The sequence below is a fragment of the Canis lupus genome, chromosome 4 (assembly GCF_003254725.2).
Source record: "Canis lupus dingo isolate Sandy chromosome 4, ASM325472v2, whole genome shotgun sequence".
NCBI classification, from domain to species: domain Eukaryota; kingdom Metazoa; phylum Chordata; class Mammalia; order Carnivora; family Canidae; genus Canis; species Canis lupus.
The window spans coordinates 121,025-147,248 of NC_064246.1; the positions used below are offsets into that span (position 1 = coordinate 121,025).

At 42.8% G+C, this 26,224-nt stretch overlaps 1 protein-coding gene and 2 pseudogenes across 1 annotated transcript; 2 read left to right on the plus strand and 1 right to left on the minus strand.

The window, feature by feature from the left end:
* Window positions 1–117: 117 nt before the first annotated feature.
* LOC112660806 (40S ribosomal protein S25-like) lies at window positions 118–611 on the minus strand (annotated as a pseudogene).
* Window positions 612–7,991: 7,380 nt separating this feature from the next.
* On the plus strand, window positions 7,992–11,007 carry LOC112660807 (interferon-induced protein with tetratricopeptide repeats 2-like; annotated as a pseudogene).
* A 5,421-nt stretch (window positions 11,008–16,428) lies between these two features.
* Window positions 16,429–25,146, plus strand: IFIT2 (interferon induced protein with tetratricopeptide repeats 2). Its single transcript, XM_025448560.3, has 2 exons — window positions 16,429–16,624; window positions 21,843–25,146. Exons 1-2 carry the CDS (start codon window positions 16,620–16,622, stop codon window positions 23,242–23,244), a joined length of 1,407 nt encoding a protein of 468 aa, XP_025304345.3. The 5' UTR covers window positions 16,429–16,619; the 3' UTR covers window positions 23,245–25,146.
* The last annotated feature ends 1,078 nt before the right edge of the window (window positions 25,147–26,224 follow it).

A 26,224-nucleotide genomic window follows, 5' to 3' on the forward strand; every position in this document is an offset into this window, starting at 1 on the left:
CCCAGAACTGTAGAATTCTGTCATCAGTGTTCTAAAAGCTTAGCAACGTGTACTTGGTAAAGGGTTGTTTTGTTTTTAATAGTTTCATTCTCAATATGTGCAGCTGGTAGGATGTGTTCATGCATCTTCATCAGCACCTGGGACACCTCTACCCTCACCGTTTCTGGTGTAAATGACTTGAGCTCTGACTTTGAGACCAGTTTAATACGTCTTTTACTAAGAAGGTGCTGAAGGGTTGGCTGCCCTGGCTGGGGAACCCTGAGCCCCCCGCCCAGAGACAACCACTGGGGGTCTAAGCTCAGAGTTGGGAACTTCCTTACAGGCTTTGTCATATGTCACTTTGTCAAACGACACTAGGTTATTGAGCTTGTTCCAAGCTTTGCCTTTGGGCCACTTGTTTCTGGCCTTGCCCCCAGATCTGTGCCCTGGTTCTTGTCTTTCTTGGCCAAACTCCCAGCATCTTTCTTCTTGTTGTCCTTGGGAGACAGGGCAAAGCTCAGGGAGCCGCCACTCCCCCTGCAGCCTCGCTAAGATGTCCCGCAAAAGGGGCTACAGTTTATCTTTACCATGTGGAAACTTACAGCTTCCCATTCAGGGAAATTGTATTGCATTCTTCCAGAATATTCTTTCTTCCTTTCATTTCCCTTGTCCTCTCTAGAACTCATATTATTTGATGTCAGTCCTCTAAGACCGTTCCTCTAATTTTCCTGTGTGATATACTTTGTATTCTCTTTATCTGGTTGTTCTATTTAAAAGATTTTTTAAAGTCATTTTTTCCTTTCGATCTTAATCTTCTGAGTTTTTCACCTATTTTAATTGTTTGAACTTCCAAGACTTCTTCCGTGTTCTTTAAATTCTTGGGTGTTGTTGTTGTTGTTGTTGTTTTTAAAGCATTTACTTTTATTCCATGGATGCAGTGTCTTCTCCTATGTATTGATTTATTGATGACTTTTATTTGTTTTTTGTCTTGTTGTTGTAAGTCTTCTGCTCCGTCTAGAACACTTTTACCACATGCTTATTTGGACCACTGGCCTCCAAGCTAGAGGCTTTCCTAAAATATTTGGGGATCCTATGTTGCCTGATCATGATTGAGAACCAGACATTAAAAGGCTGATGGGAAGCCTGGAGCACCTGCACGGGGCTTCCTCTTATGGTGACCTTACTGCCCCATTTTATAAGGAACCCCTGATGTGGTTGTCCTGGACTTCTTAACTTCCTCCAGAACAGATACTAACCCCTTTCCCTAAAGAAATAAGCCCCGCTGAAGCATTTTCTAAACTGACTTAGGAAGATGTGGTCTCAAAATTCAACATGCAAACATATATTTAACTCTCTCGTTCACAGCATTGTGCCCAAGACTTCCAGCTGTGCCTGTAACTGCAACCCACAACCTTGTTTTATCCTTTTTTTTTTTTAGCTTTTTCTTTTTAATTATTTTTTATTGGTGTTCAATTTACCAACATACAGAATAACCCCCAGTGCCCGTCACCCATTCACTCCCACCCCCCACCTTCCTCTGCTTCTACCACCCCTAGTTCGTTTCCCAGAGTTAGGAGTCTTTATGTTCTATCTCCCTTTCTGATATTTCCCACACATTTCTTCTCCCTTCTCTTATATTCCCTTTCACTATTATTTATATTCCCCAAATGAATGAGAACATATGTCTGTCCTTCTCTGATTGACATACTTCACTCAGCATAATACCCTCCAGTTCCATCCACGTTGAAGCAAATGGTGGGTATTTGTCATTTCTAATGGCTGAGGAATATTCCATTGTATACAAAAACCACATCTTCTTTATCCATTCATCTTTTGATGGACACCGAGGCTCCTTTCACAGTTTGGCTATTGTGGATATTTCTGCTAGAAACATCGGGGTGTAGGTGTCCCGGTGTTTCATTGCATCTGTACCATTGGGGTAAATCCCCAACAGTGCAATTGCTGGGTCGTAGGGCAGGTCTATTTTTAACTCTTTGAGGAACCTCTACACAGTTTTCCAGAGTGGCTGCACCAGTTCACATTCCCACCAACAGTGTAAGAGGGTTCCCTTCTCTCCGCATCCTTTTCAACATTTGTGGTTTCCTACCTTGTTAATTTGCCCATTCTCACTGGTGTGAGGTGGTATCTCATTGTGGTTTTGCTTTGTATTTCCCTGATGGCAAGTGATGCAGAGCATTTTCTCATGTGCATGTTGGCCATGTCTATGTCTTCCTCTGTGAGATTTCTCTTCATGTCTTTTGCCCATTTCATGATTGGATTGTTTGTTTCTTTGGTGTTGAGTTTAAGAAGTTCTTTATAGATCTTGGAAACTAGCCCTTTATCTGATAACGTCATTTGCAAATATCTTCTCCCATTCTGTAGGTTGTCTTTTAGTTTTGTTGACTGTATCCTTTGCTGTGCAAAAGCTTCTTATCTTGATGAAGGCCCAATAGTTCAGTTTTGCTTTTGTTTCTTTTGCCTTCGTGGATGTATCTTGCAAGAAGTTACTGTGGCCGAGTTCAAAAAGGGTGTTGCCTGTGTTCTCCTCTAGGATTTTGATGGAATCTTGTCTCACATTTAGATATTTCATTCATTTTGAGTTTATCTTTGTGTATGGTGCAAGAGAGTGATCTAGTTTCATTCTTCTGCATGTGGATGTCCAATTTTCCCAGCACCATTTATTGAAGAGACTGTCTTTCTTCCAGTGGATAGTCTTTCCTCCTTTATCGAATATTAGTTGACCATAAAGTTGAGGGTCCACTTCTGGGTTCTCTATTCTGTTCCACTGATCTATGTGTCTGTTTTTGTGTCAGTACCACACTGTCTTGATGACCACAGCTTTGTAGTACAACCTGAAATCTGGCATCGTGATGCCCCAGCTATGGTTTTCTTTTTTAAAATTCCCCTGGCTATTCGGGGTCTTTTATGATTCCACACAAATCTTAAAATAATTTATTCTAACTCTCTGAAGAAAGTCCATGGTATTTTGATAGGGATTGCATTAAACATGTATATTGCCCTGGGTAGCATTGACATTTTCACAATATTAATTTATCCAATCCATGAGCATGGAATATTTTTCCATCTCTTTGTGTCTTCCTCAATTTCTTTCAGAAGTGTTCTATAGTTTTTAGGGTATAGATCCTTTACCTCTTTGGTTAGGTTTACTCCTAGGTATCTTATGCTTTTGGGTGCAATTGTAAATGGGATTGACTCCTTAATTTCTCTTTCTTACGTCTCATTGTTAGTGTATAGAAATGCCATTGATTTCTGGGCATTGATTTTGTATCCTGCCATGCTACCAAATTGCTGTATGAGTTCTAGCAAACTTGGGGTGGAGGCTTTTGGGTTTTCTACGTAGAGTATCATGTCATCAGTGAAGAGGGAGAGTTTGACTTCTTCTTTGCCAATTTGAATGCCTTTAATGTCTTTTTGTTGTCTGATTGCTGAGGCTAGGACTTCCAGTACTATGTTGAATAGCAGTGGTGAGAGTGGACATCCCTGTCTTGTTCCTGATCTTAGGGGAAAGGCTCCCAGTGTTTCCCCATTGAGAATGATATTTGCTGTGGGCTTTTCATAGATGGCTTTTAAGATGTTGAGGAATGTTCCCTCTATCCCTACACTCTGAAGAGTTTTGATCAGGAATGGATGCTGTATTTTGTCAAATGCTTTCTCTGCATCTAATGAGAGGATCGTATGGTTCTTGGTTTTTCTCTTGCTGATATGATGAATCACATTGATTGTTTTAAGGGTGTTGAACCAGCCTTGTGTCCCGGGGATAAATCCTACTTGGTCATGGTGAATAATTTTCTTAATGTACTGTTGGATCCTATTGGCTAGCATCTTGTTGAGAATTTTTGCATCCATGTTCATCAAGGATATTGGTCTGTAATTCTCCTTTTTGGTGGGGTCTTTGTCTAGTTTTGGAATCTAGGTGATGCTGGCCTCATAGAACGAATTTGGAAGTACTCTATCTCTTTCTATCTTTCCAAACAGCTTTAGGAGAATAGGTATGGTTTTGTCTTTAAACGTTTGATAGAATTCCCCTGGGAAGCCATCTGGCCCTGGACTTTTGTGACTTGGGAGGTTTTTGATGACTGCTTCAATTTCCTCCCTGGTTATTGGCCTGTTCAGGTTTTCTATTTCTTCCTGTTCCAGTTTTGGTACTTTGTGGCTTTCCAGGAATGCGTCCATTTCTTCTAGATTGCCTAATTTATTGGCATATAGCTGTTCATAATATGTTTTAAAATCGTTGGTATTTCCTTGGTGTTGGTAGTGATCTCTCCTTTCTCATTCATGATTTTATTAATTTGAGTCTTCTCTCTCTTCTTTTTAATAGGGCTGGCTAATGGTTTATCTATCTTATTAATTCTTTCAAAGAACCAACTCCTGGTTCTGTTGATCTGTTCCACAGTTCTTCTGTTCTCGATTTCATTGAGTTCTGATCGAATCTTTATTAACTCTCTTCTTCTGCTGGGTGTAGGATCTATTTGCTGTTTTTTCTCTAGCTCCTTTATGTGTAAGGTTAGCTTTTGTATTTGAGTTCTTTCCAGTTTTTGGATGGATGCTTGTATTGCGATGTATTTCCCCCTTAGGACTGCTTTTGCTGCGTCCCAAAGATTTTGAACAGTTGTATCTTCATTCTCATTAGTTTCCATGAATCTTTTTAATTCTTCCTTAATTTCCTGATTGACCCTTTCATCTTTTAGCAGGATCGTCCTTAACCTCCACGTGTTTGAGGTCCTTCCAAACTTCTTGTTGTTATTTAGTTCTAATTTCAAGGCATTATGGTCTGAGAATATGCAGGGGCCGATCCCAATCTTTTGGTATCGGTTCAGACCCGATTTGTGACCCAGTATGTGGTCTATTCTGGAGAAAGTTCCATGTGCACTTGAGAAGAATGTGTATTCAATTGAGTTTGGATGTAAAGTTCTGTAGATATCTGTGAAATCCATCTGGTCCAGTGTATCATTTAAAGCTCTCGTTTCTTTGGAGATGTTGTGCTTAGAAGACCTATCGAGAGTAGAAAGAGCTAGATTGAAGTCACCAAGTATAAGTGTATTGTTATCTAAGTATTCCTTCACTTTGGTTATTAATTGACTGATATATTTGGCAGCTCCCACATTTGGGGCATATATATTGAGGATTGTTTTTTTTTGTTTTGTTTTGTTTTATATTGAGGATTGTTAAGTCCTCTTGTTGAATAGATCCTTTAAGTATGATATAGTGTCTCTCTTCATCTCTCACTACAGTCTTCGGGGTAAATTTTAGTTTATCTGATATAAGGATGGCTACCCCTGCTTTCTTTTGAGGACCATTTGAATGGTTATGGTTCTCCAACCTTTTATTTTCAGGCTGTAGGTGTCCTTCTGTCTAAAATGAGTCTCTTGTAGATAGCTAATAGATGGGTCCTGCTTTTTTATCCAGTCTGAAACCCTGCGCCTTTTGATGGGGTCATTAAGCCCGTTCATGTTCAGAGTTACTATTGAGAGATATGAGTTTAGTGTCATCATGGTATCTATTCAGTCCTTGTTTTTGTGGATTGTTGCACTGGACTTCTTCTTAAAGGGGAATTTTAAGAGTCCCCCTTAAAATTTCTTGCAGAGCTGGTTTGGAGGTCACATATTCTATCAGTTCCTGACTGTCTTGGAAGCTCTTTATCTCTCCTTCCATTTTTAATGAGAGCCTTGCTGGATAAAGTACTCTTGGTTGCATGTTCTTCTCATTGAGGACCCTGAATATATCCTGCCAGCCCTTTCTGGCCTGCCAGGTCTCTGTGGAGAGGTCTGCTGTTACCCTAATACTCCTCCCCAAAGAAGTCAGGGATTTCTTGTCTCTTGCTGCTTTAAGGATCTTCTCTTTATCTTTGGAATTTGCAAGCTTAACTATTTGTTTTATCCTTTCTAGGGAATACACCTACCATCTTCTGCCACATTGGATGGTGGGTGTTGCAAGGACCAGAGGCAGAGTCTATAGGGTACAGCATCTTCTTGAGCTAGCTTTTAATCAGTCTTCCTATTGAGACAGAGGCGGGACTGGACTCAGTGCCCTTGGTCCTTAGATGAAAGCCTGTCCCAGAGCAGCAGCCTACCTGGCAGGCACATGGGGGCAGGAGGCTTACCACAGGGAGACTCCACCCTGAAGACTGGCAAAGACAGACCCAAACCAGTCTGCTCCCGGGTGGGTCTCAGGGCAACCTCTCACTGACTTTCTCCCTCGTTATAATACTCCAGGTCCTTGGTGGAGATTTCACATGCAAATGAGACAGGCAGAGCAGGTTCTGTCCTCTGCACCTGCACACCCACCTTCCCATCTCCCTACCCCACCTATGCACTTAGACATGACTCCTTTCCTGCCTCAGTCTCTTTAAAATCTTTCTGTGGCCTTCGTTTTGGGAGCCAGCATGGAGGACCCTTTGTGCTGGGTCGCTTGCGTTCGGGCATAAGCTCCAATAAAAGACTTGTCTGGAACTTTCCATTTGGCCTCTGTTGTCTTCTGTTGCTTGGAGAGCCTGAAGACCCCAGTGGATCCCACTGTTCTTAGCTCCAGTTCACCCCTACACACATACACTTCTGCAGCACCTCCTGTTGCTAATTCCTGAGCCTTTGGGAAATTCTTCATTTTCAATGGGTTGCTTCTTAGGTTCCCCCAAGGCTGGCAGAATTGGCTTTCCCACGTTTGATAAAACCAATCCCCTCTTGTTTAGCTGCGTCAGGGTTTCCAAGATTCTGCTTTCTTTGTGTTCTCTTTCCTTTATGGTTAGAAGTCTTCATAAACTGTCATTTTAGTAGGATTTGAGAAGGAAGCTAAGACAGTCCCATGTGTTCAATGGATCGTTTCATGATATACCTTTAAATGTTTCTTTTCAACCATCACCTAGTTCAAACTTTTAAAAAGTTTTATGCATTTATTTGAGAGAGACAGTAAGACACTGCACAAACCAGAAGGAGTGGCAGAGGAAGAGGGAGAAGCAGATTCTCCACTAAGCAGGGAGCCCAAGGCAGAACTCCATCCCAGGACCCCCAGATCATGAGCTGAGCCAAAGGCAAATACTTAACTAACTGAGCCACCCAGGCGCCCTTAAAATTTTAAGCAGTTGTAACTAATCCTTCCATGAATACCCTTGTTCACAAACCTGTGTGTCAGAGTACAACCAAAGAAAGGCAGCAGGAGATACACAGTAAAAGATATAATGCAAGGAACCAGCCTGTGGATGATAAGGGCTGGTTAGGCAAATCCTGCTCCACAGGCAAACTCTCAGGAAAGGCAGGCCAAAACTCCAGGGCATGAGCACCAGCAGCTGTCCACTGGCAGGATTTCTTCATCAGGGAGCCTCAGCTCTGTCTTTCAGCTTTTCGACTGATTAAGCCAGGGCTGCCCAGATTACATAAAATAATCTTTCTTATTTAAAATTAAGTGATTGTGGACTTTAATCACATTTACAAAATACCTTTACATCAACATTTAGGTCAATGTTTGATTGAGTAACTAGGTACAATAGCCTAGCCAACCAAGTTGACACATCAATAGACCACCACAACCCTTGACTGAATGTCTGGTTTTCTATACATTCTTAACATTCAAATTTTTATTCCAAGAGCTTCTTGTATGTTTTGCCACAATTTCCTGCAATTTCTATGTCACATATGTTCCAAACTCTCATGTATAAGTAAAAGTGCTCTGCTGTGATTGTTTAAAATCTTTTCTGTAACTGAAACTTTAAATGGCATCAAAATATTGTTGATTTAATTTGCATTTCTTTGATTAGTGGCCATTTTTTGGTATGTATGTTGGTTAATTTTATACTACCTTCTTATATTAGTATTTTTTGAAACACTAATACTAGAAGAGCCTTCTAGGTATTAAAAGACTACCTTTTGTCATGCTTATAATCTTTTAATTTCTGTTTTCTAGTTTGTCCTTTGATTTTTGTGAATAACATTTGCATGTGGGCTCTTTTTGTCATGTTTCTCTCTCATCTCAGATGTTTGTCTGTCTCTGTAAGGAAACCAATGACTATCTTTGTGACCACTGAGCAAAAGGTGGTGGACCACAGCATCAGGTGGCACCCACACAGGTAGAGAGTGGAAAGTATTCGAGTTGTTCTAGTTCATGAATCTGCCCAAAGAACCAGCTCAGCAAAGGAAGAGATGGTGACCAAAAGGGTGTCCTAGGCCAACGTGAATAAATTAATACTCCATCCCTATGAGAGGACCCCCACGGGACACCTATTCACACAGAGCCCCAAACTATTCCCTTCTTATCTCTTGGTGTCATAAGCCCAGCATTTCCTCTTAGTTTCCCTGAATATTCTGATGGATCAGAAATCCAGGCTTAAACCTTGGTTTCCATGCTTGAGAGAAGAAACAAAAAACAACCTCACTAAATGTTATTACTCAACTACCACACCATTCTCCAACAATTTCTACAGAGAAATTTCCTTCCTTTGCAGTTGGTTCTCCAAGACCTCTCTTCACATTTTTCACTAAGAATGTGGAAGTGGGGTGTCCCTTGGTAATAAATTTCCTCCACTTTTCCTTCTTTCTGGGCCATTCCATCATCTCCATCCATTGGTGGGGGTGGGGAGCTATGACAAAATACCACAGTTTGGGTAGCTTATAAACAACAGAAATTCATTTCCCCATTTCATTCATTTGTGGAGGCTGGAAGAACAAGATCAGAGTGGCAGCACTGTTTGAGCATCCTTCCCAGAAGTGATCATGCCCTAAGCCTGTTGCTTTGTACAACTGCTCATTCACACCCCAAATGTCTGCTTTTCTCCCCCTACAGTGAAATCACCGAACATTCCCTGGAAAATACCTTACAACAATTGAAATGCCATTTTACCTGGAATTTATATGATGAAGAAAGTTCCTTACATGATTTGGAAAACAGTGCATGATGAGGTACAGTTTCTAAACAAAGAGTTCAAAGCAATCATGTACAATCTGTTTTCCTTCATTAAACACCTCAGAGGCCAGAATAAGGCGGCTCTGGAATACTTACAGCAAGCAAAAGAGTTTATCTTACATGGACATGCCAGCCAAGGCATAATCTGAAGTCTGGTCACCTGGGGAAACTATTCCTGGGTCTATTATCACATGGGTAGGCTTCCAGAAAGCACAGGGTTACATTGACAAGGTAGGACATCTTTGCAAGAAGTTTGCAAGCTCCTCTAAAAGCAAATGCCCTGCGACTGACAGAAAAAGGATGGGCACTTTTAAAGTGCGAAGAAAAGTAGTATGAATGAGCTAAGGAGTGTTTGGAGAAGGCTTTGCAAAAGAAACCCACCAATCCAGAATTCTCCCTGGGACTGGCCATCACATTCTATTGTCTGGGTGACAAAGTACCAACAGAGAACACCATTTGCCTTCAGAGGCAGGCCATCCAACTGAATCCCGACAACCAGTATATTAAGGTTCTCCTGGCTCTGATGCTCCAGAAGATCCAGAAACAAGCTGAAGGAGATAAGCTAGTGGAAGCAGCCTTGAAGAAAACACTGTGCCCAACAGATGTACTCTGCAGAGCAGCCAAATATTACCAAAATAAAGGTACTCTAGACACGGCTATAGAATTACTTAAGAAGGCTTTAGAATCGGTGCCAAACTATGCCTATTAGATAGGATGCTGCTACAGAGCAAAAATCAGGCAAATACAGAGGTCATGGAGGTACACCACCAAGGAGAATGAGGAAGAGCTGCAAGAGATGACAAGGCAGGCAGTGGATCACTCTAAGAAAGTTGTCAAGATGAATATCAACCTTCCCCATGCCTGCTCAGACCTTGCCTGCCTCTATTTCATAACGGTTCAGTATGATAAGGCACAGTATTACTTCCAGAAATAATTCAGTAAGGATCTGACTCCCACAGAGAAACGAGTTCTCCACCCGTGCCACGGGAACTTCCAGCAGTACCAGTGGCTGCGTGATGACACCACCATCTGCCACTACCTACAGGGCCTAAACATCAACGAGACGATGACTGAGAAGGAAAAGCTGATCATTAACCTCAGAAAAATTGCCCACAAACGACTCTCTGTGAATGTCTCTGATGCTGTGGGTTGGGAACTCTCCAGATTCTCATGAGCTGAATAGAAAGGGGCACTGGTTGGACAGTCTGCCTTCAGGTGCTGGCAGAGTTGTCCCCTCTGCCCAGTGGCTGAGAAAATGACAGAGGGAATGGCGGGCCCACCACCCAAGGAGCAGAAGGCCCTAGAGAAAGCCCATAAGGAGGCCTTGGGGCTTCAGATAGAGAAGAGCCAGAGTGACAATGAGAGAGGGGTAAGGAGACCTGGTGAGATGGTCACCAAGGGAATAGAAACAGGGACACAGAGCAGCTGCAACTCGCAGGAACTGGACCAGATGGCTGACTGAGCCATCCAATAATAGCCAATAATTGCTGTCTCTTTTTCCAGGCTCGCCAAATTCTCTCATCTAGACCTGGAAATGCAGAATCACTTCTCCTCTGTCCTATAGCTATTTTGAGCTCAAGCCCCCTTGAAAGTGAGCACCTGCTCTGGGGCTATGGGACTCTGGTTCAGTCTCTGTTTGCAATACCCAGATCTCACCCAGTGCCTTGCACGTGGCCTGGCACACAGTAGGCACTCGACATTGCCAAGGGAACAAGTGAAGACAACATCGCCGAGGCCTGGTCTTCTTCCTCGCTCCTTGTGCTCTGAAATGAATTCCATACAATTCAAATATGTGAATGTTTAAAAAATAGAAATCACAACATTTCTACAGGAATTCTTGAGAACATTTTTAAAATCACAGGGTCTGGAAGTTTAACATATGAAACAAAACACAAAAGGCAAAAGTATTCAGCAATCCAACCACATTAAAAACACATTTCATAGATGAGAAACCTTCAGAAAGTCCCTGACAGACTTAAAAATACTGTTTCAGCACATTACTGGGGAGAGGATTAACTTCTTTAATGCTGAAACAGTCCTATTCATCAATAAGGAAAAATCAACTCTTTGGACAAATGGGCAAAGGTCAGGAAATTAAAATGGCTTAAACACGTGAAATGATTGTCCATGTCATTCTTGTTAAGAGCAAAGCAAACCAATACTATTAAGAGAGACCATTTCAGGTCAACTAAAGAAACATCTTCTGGAAAGAATGCTAACAAGGATGTGGGGAAACAGGCTTTATCATGCATCACTGTTTAGGTTATAAATCATGCAGATGGAAGGTATTTGTTGATAGCAATTAAGCATTTCATGAATCTCCGCCCCAGCAATTCCACTCATTAATTTATCCTGTATTTGCGTATGCATGCAAAGACATGTATATACTCATGAAGCTTCGTTTATAATAACAAACAACTCAAATGCCCATCACTAGAGACTCATTAATTCAATTTTCCTATTTCAAACACAGAACTGCATGCGACTATCATAAAAAATAATAAGGCAGTTCTAAATGTAAAAACATGGAGCACTATCTCTTCAATACACTAAAAAATTAAAAAAATAAAAGTGCAGAAGAGTGTATACAGCATGCTGATAACATTGTTCAAAGGAAGGAAGGAAGGGTAGGAGGAGGGAAAAAAAGCATATCACATTATGCATAGACTATTTGGGAAAGAATATATTTCCTCTAGGGTAGCCTCCAGGGAAGGAGCAGGTTATCTGAGAGTCTGTATTGGAGGAAGACTTCTATATTTCAATTGTATAGATTTTTTAATTTTTTTAATTTTTAAAAATTTATTATTTATTTTTAAAAAGATTTTATTTATTTATTCATGAGAGACACACAGAGAGAGACAGAGAGAGAGAGAGAGAGGCAGAGACACAGGCAGAGGGAGAAGCAGGCTCCATGCAGGGAGCCTGACATGGGACCAGATCCAGGGTCTCCAAGATCACGCCCTGGGCTGAAGGCGGCGCTAAACTGCTGAGCCACCCGGACTGCCCAATTTTTAAATTTTGAATTTGATACCCAAAGCATATATTAAAAACAAATTCAAAACCAAAGGTAATCGCACTGGAGTGCTGTGACCACTCCAATGGTATCCATTCTGCAACTAGTTCCTGCTGAGTACAAGCCACACTTAGCAACATTTGAGGATCTCTGCACATAACGGACGAGTCTCTGGTTCCCAGGTCTTCATTCATGCCTTCAATTTTACTGCCACCACCCACCCACTCACCCACTCACCCCACCCTGATATACACAGCGTGTCCTCTCACTCTCTTCATCCATCCATAATGAGATCCATCGTAACTAATCCTTCAAAATGTAGCCATGACTTGGACCTTTGCTCTGATGGCTTTTCTCCACCTGTCCCACTCTGCTGTCTCTTTTGCTATCTCATCCATGCTCAGGAATTTACTTTCTGTGCAACAAACTTTTCTTGAACTCCCAAAAGGCATCAAGTAATGTGATGAATGCAAATGCACCAAGATGAAGGGCACACAGCTCTTCAAGATCACACTGCAATGTTGTGCTTTCATCGGCAGCACACACCCTCCAGTTTCCTCATTTCCCAATAAACAAGGAAGAGCTTTATCCTTCCCAGGCACTTGCCAGTGTTGCAGCGTTTTCCCCTCTCTGTCATCAGATGTGTGAAGGTTTAATCTTGCCATCATATCATAAGCTCCAGAAAGTTCACAGTGAGCCTTCCCTGACCTGACATGGAAGGGTGAGTTCACCTGTGTTACTTGGCCTTGTGTGTTATGGGGCAGGGGGCGGTGTCTGCCTGTAGCCCTTTGGTAAATGTGAGAGGAACCCAAAGGAAGGTGCAAAGTCTGGTTGGAAACTGAAGTAGCCACTGCTTTGCTTCCAGAGACCCAGCAGGGCAGCTGGTGAGAGAGGCCAAAAGGCTCCCACTGCTAAGTTTCACAAAGAACCAGAAATTGATAGATGTGCAGAGACACATTTCCACACATCTCCTCTGCTGTCCCTCATACCCTTGTGTGGTCTTTTTCATCCCCCTTTTACTTATCAATGCTTCTGTGATAATCAACCTTCTTTTTTTTAAGATTTTATTTATTTATTCATGAGAGACAGAGAGAGGCAGAGACACAGGCAGAGAGAAAAGCAGGCTCCCTGTGGGGAGCCCGATGTAGGACTCCAGCCCAGGACCCCAGGGTCACACCCTGAGCTGAAGGCAGATGCTCCATCACTGAGCCACCCAAGCACCCCGATTGAATTTTAAAACTCTTTTTATTCTCAGAATCAGACACTAACAAATATTTGAGGCATTCGTTGAAGGCACTGGGACTTTGAATAAATGCTCTCTGCCAAGCGACACGATCAACAAAAGTTCTGTGTGAGCACAGGAGTCTCCAGGGCCCAGAAGGTGAACACAGAACACAGCCCATGGGGGAGGATGGGGGAACAAGAGAGTTAACGTCCCAAAAGCCTCCCAGAGGATGGTACTAGAGGTCTGGAAAATGAGGGCAAGATTCCCATCAGAGAGTAGAATCTGGCTTTAAGAAAGAATCTTCCAGGGATCCCTGGGTGGCGCAGCGGTTTGGCGCCTGCCTTTGGCCCAGGGCGTGATCCTGGAGACCTGGGATCAAATCCCACGTCGGGCTCCCGGTGCATGGAGCCTGCTTCTCCTTCTGCCTGTGTCTCTGCCTCTCTCTCTCTCTCTGTGTGTGACTATCATAAATAAATTTTAAAAAATTAAAAAAAAAAAGAAAAAAAAAGAAAGAATCTTCCAAATGCCTATCCAGTGGACTTTCATCATTACCACTGACTCGAAATCTCTGAGCTTCCTCCATTTTTCTTCAGTTGGGATGTCTATTATGGTTCTTGTGCCCCACCAGAGCACAGGGCATACAAGAGTTATCACATCTAGTCTTTGAGGTTTGTTCCCACCAGACCACAGGAAGTCACACCCTGTCCATTGAGGGGAATGGAGCATCACTAAGAGATTGTGGATATTTAGGGTGTGAAGGGTCCTCTAGCAGGTGTGTATTGAACTAGCCACTCACTCATCTAGGTGGACAAAGCTTTCATCAAACATTCTCTGCAGGGACATTGAACAAAAAAGAGGGCCATTTTCTCCATAAATCTCAAGAAAAACCTATAGAATTTTGTTTTATGGACTTAAAAGAATTTTTACTTACAGTCAAAATATGATGTGGTTTTCAGACTTTATGGCAAGTATTAGAATTATTTGGAAAGTTTACTAACACAGAGATTGCTTGGCCCCACTCCTAGAATTTCTGACTCATTTTACTGAAGATGGAGCCTGAGAATTTGCATTTGTGGCAGGTCCCCAGGTGAAACTGAAATCACCTTTGGTTGATGGCAATGTGGGAACTGGTGCATTATACCACTTTGTAGCTGATGTGGCCACACAATATGGAAATGGCTTTCCTCATTCTGAAAACAGTAGACAAGGACTCTCCTCTAGTCCACACTGAGACAGGGATAGCCCTAGGCCTATATTCTGGGACACAGATACATAAATAGTTGTAAGAACTGGAATAATCAGAACTCTCACTGGGGAAGCTTCATTTTTCTCATAATAGAAATATTACCAGAAGAGACTTGGTTTTCTTTTCCAGTTTCTATTTTTGCATTTACACTACATATACTAACACTCACTCAGCTACCAGAGCAGCTGGTGCGTACTTCTTGTGTGAACGTACACAGGTGCTTGCCATACAGATATCTGAAGAGTAAAACGTGCTTTCCCTGTGCTTCTCCCCTCTGGGTACCTCTATAATAAGATTTAAACATTGCGATCCAATAGTTCACTTGAGTGCAAATTCAAAACAAACAAACAACAAAAAAAATCCCAGTTTTCCTAGTTTCCTTCTGCAGCATTTCTTGTACATCTAACGTACATTTCTTTTTCTTTAAGATTTTATTTATTTATTTGAGAGAGAGCATGAGCAGGGGGAGGGGCAGAGGCAGAGGGACAAGCAGACTTCCCCACTGAACAGGGAGCCTGATGCAGGACTCCATCCCAGGACCCTGAGATTATGACCTGAGCCAAAGGCAGATGCTTATCTGACCATGCTACCCAGGTGCCCCTAACATACATTTCTGTAAATACATACTAGAATTTATAACTCATGAATGACACCTAAAAGTAAGGGTTTCCAATTGGAGTAGGCTTGACTGTGTGTCCCAATAAAAGGGTAGAGGACTGTCAAGAGGAGGAGCTTCTGCTTCCCCCTGCAGCACGCAGACACAACCTGCCATAAATAAGCCTTTCTCCAAGACTGATTTACCTGCTTCAGCTGTATTCAATTGTACCGGAGAATAGGCGTCAGTCATGCTCAGCATAATTTCCTGCGGTCAAAGTCTCCAAGTGTTGTTACCTTTTTTCCTCTTGGGTCTACACACACAGTAATCCCTTTGCAATCAACGGTATGAATAAGGAAAAAGCAAAGAAAATACATTTCCTCCATCATAGCAAACCACTGCGCTGGCAAATGGTGACATAGGAGTGCTGGATACCCACAGGATTTTAAGTGTCGCGGTGTTCAGGAAAGCCCAGGACGTGTACAGGTATTAGAAGGCATTTGGCTTAGGGTTAGTGCTCATGAGGGATGGATGGTGGACCCTGAGAGGAGCTAACATTCCAGAAAAGGCAACATCAAAAGTGTCTCCTCTGAGACACCTGGGAGGCTCAGTTGGTGAACCGTCTGCCTCGGCATGATCCTGGGGTCCTGGGATCCAGCCCCCCACAGGGCTCCCTGCTCAGGGGGGAGCTTGCTTCTCCTTCTGCCTGCTGCTCACCCTGCTTGTGCTCCCACTCTCTCTCTCTCTCTGTTAAATAAATAAATAAATAAATAAATAAATAAATAAATAAATATATATAAATAAAATCTTTTTAAAAATTTCCCTTCTGGCCTCTTTGGTTAATGTTGGTTAATGACTTTAGCTATTAATTATAATAAAAGGTAGCATGCACTTCTTATGTGCCAGGCACTATATTAAGGACATTTCATGCTTTAACCGATTTGATCCTCACACAGCACTATTATGAGTTGGGTAGTAGTAGTGGGATCAGCATTTCACAGGAGGACAGACGAAAGCACGAGAAACATTCAGTAATTTCCAGTGTCACAGCACATACACAGAGCCTGGGTTCAAATCCAGACAGGGCATCAGAGCCCATGGTTCTGATCATGTTTTCATTCATTCAGCCTCTACCTTCTGAATGCCTGTCATGTGCCCCATACTAATGCAGGGACTAGACACTCAGTCCTTAATGAAACAGCCCTCTTCCTTTCAGGGGCCCACAGACCACAGGGTAATAAGGGTGAGCACAGGGAGGATGGGTAAACATTGTGGTAATGAAGCAAGCTGCTTGGTGTTTGGTACCCGCATCCTTCTCCAAGCTGGGCTCCCTTGATGTCAGCTGATCTAGGACATCATTACAGCCTGAAGGAAGAAGTTCTGGCTCACTACAGGGTGGGGGACACAGGGTGCTGGAGGCGGGGCTCTTACTCAAGATTCATTTCCTAGTAGAGCCAGACCAGTTTTACTGTCCAGTTTCAGTTTCTGTTTCCTAAAGTGAACTGCAGGAAAACAAGGAAGAAGCGCCAGGAAGTGCTTGCATATACAGGTTTCCTTAGTGTCTCTCTCGGAGGCAGAGGAGGGAGACTTCTGAAGAGCACCGTAGCCAGAGCCACAGCCTTCCAGCACCGCTAAGAAGCACTCCACAATCATGAGGTAAAAATGCTCCTGCCCTGATTGTGCTGAAAATATCCAGTCTCTTGCTGTGAATGCAAATCCCACATGGCCACCCTCCTAAAGCCTAAGTTCCTGACTTGTTTTGCTTCTGCATTTGTTTGCAGCCTTGTGGTGCTCTAGCTGCAAGGCCTAGTGTTCCTCTTGCCAATGCTGGCTGGCTTATTTCTGAGATTTTTCTGCCCCAACTCTGTCAAGCTTCCTCAGGGTGCCTCACAGGGATGCTGACAGATGAGGTCCAGAGGAAGGAGGGAGGAAGGAGGAGAGAAAGAGAGAGAGGTGCTTCAATCAGGCAGGTGCTTCATTTAAAGATGGGGTGGGGCAGGGAAGACTCTCTTTTGTTTCCTATTTGAAAGGATTAAGTGAGAGGCTTTTAATAAGATTCTTATTTTATTTTAAGATTTTATTTATTTCTTCATGAGAGACACAGAAAGAGAGATGCAGAGACACAGGCAGAGGGAGAAGCAGGCTCCATGCAGGGCATCGGATGGGGGGGAAGGGGTTTTAGCCAAAGGCAGACACTCAACCACTGAGCCACCTAGGCGTCCCAGTAAGATTCTTATTTAATGAAGGATCTGTTTTTAGCAGATATGGTTAAGATGTACTCCAGGCAGCAACCCCAACTCATGCGAAGGTAGATTTCCTTTCATTCATCTTAGATTTGTATTAGGGCTGATAAGATATAGTCATTAATTCAACAGAATATATTTTACCCCCAAATGCTACTGATTGGCCTAAGTCCTTCTCTCTGAAGTATGGATTGGAGGTCAGATGCTTGAAGAAAAGAGCCCCCACCTCTAAAATGCTCTTTTGCACCGATTGCCCTGGGAGGAAGTAGGGTAGGAAGGGAGCTTTCTGTTTTCTCCAATGTGAGGGTGGGATAGCCAGACTAGATGCCTCAGCCTCAGCCTCAGCCCTGGGAGCTCCAGAGTGCAGGGACACCAGCCCCAGCTTTGACTTCCTAAAGGACACATTGCCCTGCTTCTATAAGTTTCCTGATCTCTCTTCTCGAAGTGATACTTTTTCTGCAACTCTGCATGTCTGACAGGAAAGAAAAAGATCTGATGTATTTCCAGATGTCTGTTTCTAGGGTAATTCAGAATATTTAGAAACCTTTTCTAACTTCTTAGAACTTTAGCATAGTCTTCTCTTAGACTCTGTCCCATAATAACACAGACCCATCAGTCTCTCTTCTAATTTTCTTTGATCCCTTAGTAATTAGGTGCTGTTGCCAGGCATTGGCCCTGTGCTCTAAGACAGTGGTTCTCAAATTTGAGCATGCATAAGATCTATCTGGAGGGCTTGCTAAAAACAATTCCTGGACTCAACTCCCCACTTCAGATTCTGATTTGGTAATCCTAGGTTGAGGTGATGTGCCCAAGATTGCGAATCGGAGAAAACCACCAAGGAGCTGTTAGCAAGCTCGAGCTTGGGTCCAAGTATATCTGACACAGAGAGCAGGGACTTGGACCCCGAGGTGAATTACAGCTGGGTCTTATTAGCAAGGTAGAGCTTGGGTCCAAGTATACCCAACACAGCGGAGCAGGGACTTGGACCCCGAGGTGGGTTATAGCTGGGTTTTTATGGGCTGGTCTAGGGGTAAGGTGGGGTTTTGCAGTAAGGGTGGGGGTGTGAGAATCTCCAGTAAAGAGGTCTCACAAGCTCTTGCTTCCTTATTCCGATAAGGGCGTGCTTTGTGGGTTTTTTGTAGCCGGGGTAAGGTAGAGTTCAGTACCTGGTCACAGTGGCCTGGTCACAGTGGCCTGAGATGGCTGCCAAAGCTACAATGGCTGTACTTGTGCCAATGTTAAACTTGAATGGCCCTAATTTTCTCGGCCTCCACAGAGGTCCAAGGATGGGCATTTCTAACAGGCTCTTCGGTGCTAGTACTGCCCTCAGACACTGGTGCAGCATTAGCTCTGAACCTGGTGAACAGTGTCACTGTGACTTTTATGCAGACAAGAAGCAGAGGAAGAAACTGATGTGTGTAAACAGTTGGAACTTCTACAGTCATCAGGAGCATAAGTCTCAGAAGTCTCAGTCCAGGAAGCAAGTGTCTGGAACCAACTTCTGATTTATTCGTGGAAATGAAAGCCCATAATCGCACAGTGAAATTGGATGCTTTGGAATGGATACTCAAAGATTTTACATGTGTGTATAGTAAATGCCTCTATCCTGCAAATGCACAATTGACTATAGGCTTTATATGTTGGAGATAATTTCAACTGTATTCACTCTTTCTGTTTCTCTTATAAAAAATGAAAGTTGCCAGGCACCCAGGGGGACTTAGTCAGTTAAGGATCCCTCTCTTGATTTCTGTGGAGGTCATGATCTCAGGGTCTTGATATTAAGCCCCACATAGGGCTCCATACTCTGCAGGGAGTCTGCTTGAGATTCTCTCTCTTCCATTGCCCCTCTCCTCTCCCTGCTGCACTCACATGCTCATGTGCTTGAGTGTGTGCACTCTCTTTCAAATAAATAAATCTTAAAAAAAATTTTTTTAATTAAAGGAGAGAGTTGCTAAAGAGCTTATGTGCTACGTTTATGTAATCTTATTGGGAAGAAAAATAGATCAGATTGGACATGAAATTTTCAAGGGAAGTCTACTGTCATTAGCATGCCAGATATCACACCAGGTATTCTCCTAGGCTCACAAACACACACACACACACACACACACACACACACACACACACACACCACCCATCCCACCGCATATTATATTAAGAGGCTCAGACAACCTGGCTCTCCACTAAGGCCTGTCCAGGACTTCAAGAGGACAGAGGGTCCTTCCCCATGCAGACACTCCTACCCATTCTCCTTCCTCTTTTCTGTTTATTCTACTTGGAGTAGTTAAGTCTCCATCTGACTCAAGTAGCATAAATGAACAGGAACTGACTTAAAGTTCCTGGAATGGCTCAGGACCCACATGCAGAACTGGAGCCCAGGAGGGCCAGAACACGACCATGGAAAGCTTGAGGGACCTAGACTTTGTATCTACTCCATGTGCCTCTAGGTCACCATCTCTCCAGGGCATGCTGCAGATCACATCCCCTTGAGCCCTCCAGCAAGCACAGTATTCTCCCTAACTCCAGACCACTGGCTCCCACCTGCCTCTTGTTTCCATTTCCAGCTTCCACTTGAGTTTGGGTGCCCAGCCCCAATGTAATCATCAACTTGGATGGGAAGGAGAGAGGGAGAGGGTGTAAAAAGTGAGAGATAGGGGGCAGGAAGAATGGGGGAATATAATCTTCCATTTGAAACACTTGACAAGTATTTCAAAGATGGTTTTTGGCACACTGTGTAACTTTCCATGCATCTACTGTTTGTCTATGTCAGAATCTATAATATTTAGAATATTGGCTCCTCATAAAAGGGCTAATTAACACATACTATGAAAAAATATATTTTTAAATGAGAAAAAGCAATGTTTCAGGGATTCTAATACAGAGGCAATGCAGAGAAATGAGAAATGATTTTGGGCAGTTAATGATTTTTAACCTTCTCATCTCTGAAGTTATTCAGGATAGGGTTTCTGTGTGGTGAGTTTTCCTTATTTTACTTTACTTTTATTTTATTTTAATTTTGTTTTAAAGAACCAATACTGAAGGGAATGGAATTCTTCTTAGAAGAGTTGCAAGAGTCCCTTAAGGGAAAAAGAGCATTACCCATAAGAAAAGATGCTAGGTATCTTGTGAACCTCCTCCTGTAACCACACTTCCAATACTGTGAACACAAACCACAGGAGAGGAAAAATAAAATTTCAAAAGATAATTAAAGCCACAAATGCAAAGATTTTAATAGACCAATACAAATGAGAAATGTTAAGATGTCAGTCTAAGAGATAGCAGTGAGGTGGAGGGGAGAAAAAGATTACATTTTATTTCAAGATAAAAGTTTAAAACATGGGATCCCTGGGTGGCTCAGTGGTTTAGCGCCTGCCTTTGGCCCAGGGCACGATCCTGGGGTCCCGGGATCGAGTCCTGCGTCGGGCTCCCGACATGGATGGAGCCTGCTTCTCCCTCTGCCTGTGTTTCTGCCTCTCTCTCTCTCTCTCTGTCTATCATAAATAAATAAATAAATAAATAAATAAATAAATAAATAAACCTTTTAAAAAAAGTTTAAAACATTGCTAACATACATAATACTAAAGTAGTATGATGATGCAAAAGCAGAGGAAATAAGAATTTAGAATTATTGAAATATGATTTAAATAGTTAAAATGGGAAAGTTCAGACAAAATGAGAACAGAGATTGCTGAATTAATAAAAAGACAAGATAAGGGGCACCTGGGTGGCTCAGAGGTTGAGTGTCTGCCTTTGGCTCAGGTCATGATCCTGGGGTTCTGGGATGGAGTCCTGCATCAGGCTCTCCCTATAGGGAGCCTGCTTCTCCCTCTGCCTCTCTCTGTGTCTTTCATGATTAAACAAATAAAATCTTAACAAAACAAAAACAAAACCAAAATTGCCTTAAAAAACAAAAGACAAAACCAATTTGATAAAAAAAAAAAAGTTTGGATGACCAAATAAAATCAGTTAAGGATATAAAACTCAAATAATAAGAAATAGCAATAAGGACAAAAAGGACAAATTAAGGACCAAGAAGCTAAAAATACAAAAGACAATGCATAGGGGTAATGAGATTAAAATCAACCTGGGGAGACATTAACAGAATATACAATTCCAAAGCTAAAATTTTCAAATACAAAAGTAAATGCTAGGTAAGATGAAGAACATAAAGCAATCAAATAGCCTTTCTTCTTAAAAACTGCATCAAGTCAGGGCACCTGCATGGCTTAGTGGATTAGCTTTAGCTTTCCTTTAGCTGCCTTTAGCTGCCTTTAGCTCAGGTCATGATCTCAGGGTCCTGGGATCAAGTTCCATATTGAGCTCCCTGCTCATTGGGCAGTCTGCTGCACCCTCTGCCCCTCCCCCTGCTCCTGCCCTGTTTGTTTCTTTCTCATAAAAACCATGGCCCTTTCCCTAATCCTTCCACTACCCACATCACCTAACCCCTGTGTCCCCGTGCATTTAACGCATACACCAAAATACAGAAACAAAAAGGAAATATTGTTCTTTTTTGATTGGGGTAAAAGCCCTGAGGAAGAGGAGGAGGAGATCTGTACTGCCATGCTTCCCGTTTCTTGTCAGGAGAATCCATGCTGTGTCTCAAAGCATCACCTTTCTGTTTTGCCTTCCAGTGAGAGCACCAGGAAGGCCTTAGAGAGCTGCCTGTGGCAACTGAAATGCCATTTCACCTGGACCTTGGTGGATGGAGGAAAGTCCCTGGATGATTTTGAAGACAAAGTGTGCGATGCAACTGAATTCCAGAACAATGAGTTCAAAGCCACAGTGTTCAACATACTGGCCTACATAAAACACCGCAGAGGCCACAACAAGGCAGCCCTGGAATGCCTCTGGCAGGCAGAGGAGCTGATCCAGCGGGAGCACTCTGATCAAGCAGAGATCCGAAGTCTGGTCACCTGGGGTAACTATGCCTGGGTCTATTATCACCTGGGCAGATTTGCAGATGCTCAGATTTACGTGGACAAGGTAAGACGAGTATGTGAGAAGTCTCACAGCCCCTACAGCTTAGAGAGCCCTGAACTAGACTTCCAGGAGGGGTGGGCCCGGTTACAGTGTGGCAGGAAGCACAACGAGAGGGCCAAGGTGTGCTTTGAGAAGGCTCTGGAAAGGAATCCCAAGAACCCGGAATTCATCTCCGGACTAGCCATTGCGAGCTACCGGCTGGAGACCTGGCCACTGCCTCAGAATCCCATCAACCCTCTGAGGCGGGCCATTCGGCTGAATCCTGACAACCAATATGTGAAAGTCCTTTTGGCTCTGAAACTTCAAAAGATGAAGGAAGAAGGGGAAGGGGAGAGTCTTATTGAGGAAGTGCTGGAGGAAACCTCATGTGCAACAGATGTGCTTTGCGGAGCAGCAAAACTGTATCAAAGAAAAGGAGCACTGGACAAAGCTGTCGAACTGCTAAAAAAGGCTCTAGAAGGCATGCCAAACAATGCCTACCTGCACTGGCATATTGGATGCCTCTATAGGACAAAAGTCCTCGACCTATTGCAGGACACAGGAAAGAATGAAATGTACGGGAAGAGAGAGAAGTTAGAAGAAGCCATGGGACAAGCTGTGTATCATTTAAAGAGAGTGGATGAGGCCAATGCAAACCTATCTTGTGTCTGCTCCTATCTGGCCTGCCTCTATGCCCAAGCAGGTCAGTACGACAAAGCAGAGCACTACTTCCAAAAAGAATTCAGCAAAGAGCTTTCTCCTGGAGCCAAACAAGTGCTCCATCTGCGTTATGGCAACTTCCAGCTGTATGAAATGAAAAGAGAAGACAAGGCCATCCATCATTTCATAGAGGGCATGAAAATAGACCAGAAATCAAAGGAGAAAGAAAAGATGAAAAATAAGCTGCAAAAAATTGCCTGTATCAGGCTTTCTAAAAACAGAACTGATTCCGTGGCCTTGCACCTGTTGGCGTTTCTTCAGGAGCTGAATGGAGAAATGCAGCCAGCAGAGAACTCTGAGAGGCATCTGGACTCTAGAAGCTTCATCCCCCCAGCATCTTTCGCTGAGGAATGAGGAATCATGATATGGTGCCCATGGGATGATGGAGGGGAGGGAACAGAAACCCCTCCGCCAACTGGGTGTTCACGATATTTGACAAGTGGTAATGTGGGGTAGGCATGGGCTGAGCTGCTGGCTATGGGTCTGGACCAGGTTTGTGGAGGAAACTGCTGGGCCAAGTGTTAACATATGAATTGCTCAGGGAGTTCTGACAGGGAGTAGATTGGATGGGGCAGGGCCCCGGGGCTTGGTAAGGGGGCTACTTCCCATTGACGTCTTGGGAGCAATTTGCATTATGACATTCCCTTAGTCATCCTCCGTGGGGTGATGCCCTGGGTTTGTCTCTATGTTTATATAAAGCAGCCAGATCCCTCACATCTGTAACACTGTGGTCCATTTTTGTAATATTTTTCCACCCTTGGAGTCATTTTAGATCTTGTACAGTTTGGCCCTGCATAGACAGTAATGTGCTGTGTCCCTTCAAAGGCTGGAGGACCAAAGCCTCCATAAAGCTAGGAATCTCCTGTCCTTCACTTCTGCATCCTCCCCAGACAGTCCTCAATCTAGACTGTCCTAGAAAGCTTGAGTTCAATTGTCCCATTATGTGAGATGGGAACGTAGTTTGAAAAAAAGAGAGCAGAGAACAGGCTGAATTAGAAGGAACATATCCAAGACAAGCAATGGGGTTAGGCAATCAGGGTTCAAGAGTTTCAGGAGGCACATGGGTAGATTTTGCCTCCATCCTGCCCTCCCTATGTTACAGCAAATGAATAAAAAGGGAGATTCTGTACAACATGCCAGAAAGTAAAATAATACATTTATTTAAAACGTCTGGAAAAATAAATGTCACGCCAGTAGGGATGGGGATTGAGTAGACAAAAGAGAGAAACAGAGAAGAATGCTGGTTTGTTCTTAAAGACTGTAAATCATACGGAGAAAAATTTCACTTTCTTGGCCACTGTTAGGAAAATTTCCTTGTAAGCTGAAGACTTGCTTTGTTCAAACATGCTTGGCTGAGCCCAGGTCCAAGGTGATAGGAAAGCAGCAGAACAGAAGGCTCATTTGGATGCCAAGGACCTAGTGAAAGACCTTGTAAAGTGACATCACTAATGGAGAGTTTTCTCCTCCAATTAGACGTGTTATATATTAGGTGATAACAAAACTTTTTGCCCTGAAAATCTTCAAGGAAACCACAAAATTCATGGTTTGTTTGGGGTGATTGGGGTTTTCTGGGTGAATACTGAATGGCCAATGATATCAGTTTTAGTGTGAATCAAAACAGAGCTGACCCAGCACAAGACCCTCAGTCACCCTCTGGGTTGCAAAATATTTGCCTATTCACATTATTTTAAATTTAAATAGTGATTACCAGGGGCTGAGGGTTGGGAAATAGGAGACATGTCTTTTAAGGGTAAAAACTTACAAATAATAAATAAGTCCTGAAGATCTAATGTATAGTATAACAACAATGTGGTATTATAATCATCAAGATCTAATGTATAGTAGACAACAACATTGTATTATAATCATCATACTTGCCAAGTTAGGGCAAGATCTTGATTATTCACACCACAGCAAAGAAATGATAAATATATGACACAATAGAGGTGATAACTATCACTACAGTCATATTACAATATATAAATGTATCAGATGAACCTTAAATTTGCGCAGTATTATATGTAAAATGTATTTCAATGAAATTAAGTATATATTAACATTTTTATTAAGCAGTTAAAACATATAAACTTCGGGATTTTTTTAAATTAAAAATTCAACTACTGTAATGGTTTTCATGTTGTTTTCTGTATTAAAAATCATGTTGTGTACACCGAGATCACCAGTACGCATAGTATGGATTCCTGAAAAAATCTATAGATTTAATTAATAAATAACTTAGAGGTGATGGAACATAAAGGAGTGTTCTGGGTTTTTGGGCTTTTTTTTTTTTTTTTTGAAATTTTACTGTACCATAAATCTTCTAAATCCAGATACTGATTAGTGAAATATTATACTGCTTGTGAACTGGCTCCACATAACCTGGACTGGTCTAACATTATAAGCACTGAATAGAACAGACTTTTTTTTCCCCTAAGCCTTAAGAATCCAGGATTTCAGCTTACACCCTGACACCCACCACCATCCACCCTCACGCACACAAGTCCCCTGCCCCACACTCTGACAGTGGGTGGACTGGTTCTCTTCTGTTATAGCTTATTAACAGCATGTGCTTCCATCTGCCTTCTATCTCCTCTTCTGGCCTCCATTATGAGAAATGAAGTATCACTCATTCTGTTACATGCCCGATTCTGGAGGCAACCTAAATGCATTTTGGAGAGTTTTCCCTACTAATCAAACAGAAAGAAACAAAAGGCCCTAAGCTCTGTCTTATTTTCTAAGAGGTCTTTGTGGAAAATGCAATTCACACTAGCTGCAAAGGTAAACTCATTCTATTGGACTGAATGGGACAAACATACCTTAGGAAAAGGTTTAGCTTTCTTATTATTGGATCTGGTACCTGGGGAGGAAAACCCGGGGCGTTGTGAGTGGAAGGTAAGATGAGCAGGTGTGCTTTTTTTAAAATATTTTATTTATGAGAGAGAGAGAGAGAGAGTGACAGACAGACAGAGACATAGGCAGAGGGAGAAGCAGACTCCATGCAGGGCACTTGCACTCCCACTGATATGGAACTTGATCCCGGGTCTCCAGGATCACGCTCTGGGCATGAAGCCACCCGGGCTGCCCATGCTTTTTTTTTTTTTTTAAGATTTTAAAATTTTATTTATTCATGAGAGACAGAGGAAGAGGCAAAGACAAAGGCAGAGGGGGGAGCCTAATGCAGGACTTGATCTCAGGACCCCAGGATCACACCCTGAGCTGAAGGCAGATGTTCAACCACTGAGCCACCCAGGCATCCCTGTGTACTGACCTTGAGAGAGGACCACTGGCACCTGTAGACTGCTGAGAAAGGAAGGTACACCAGGTGTGTGCAATC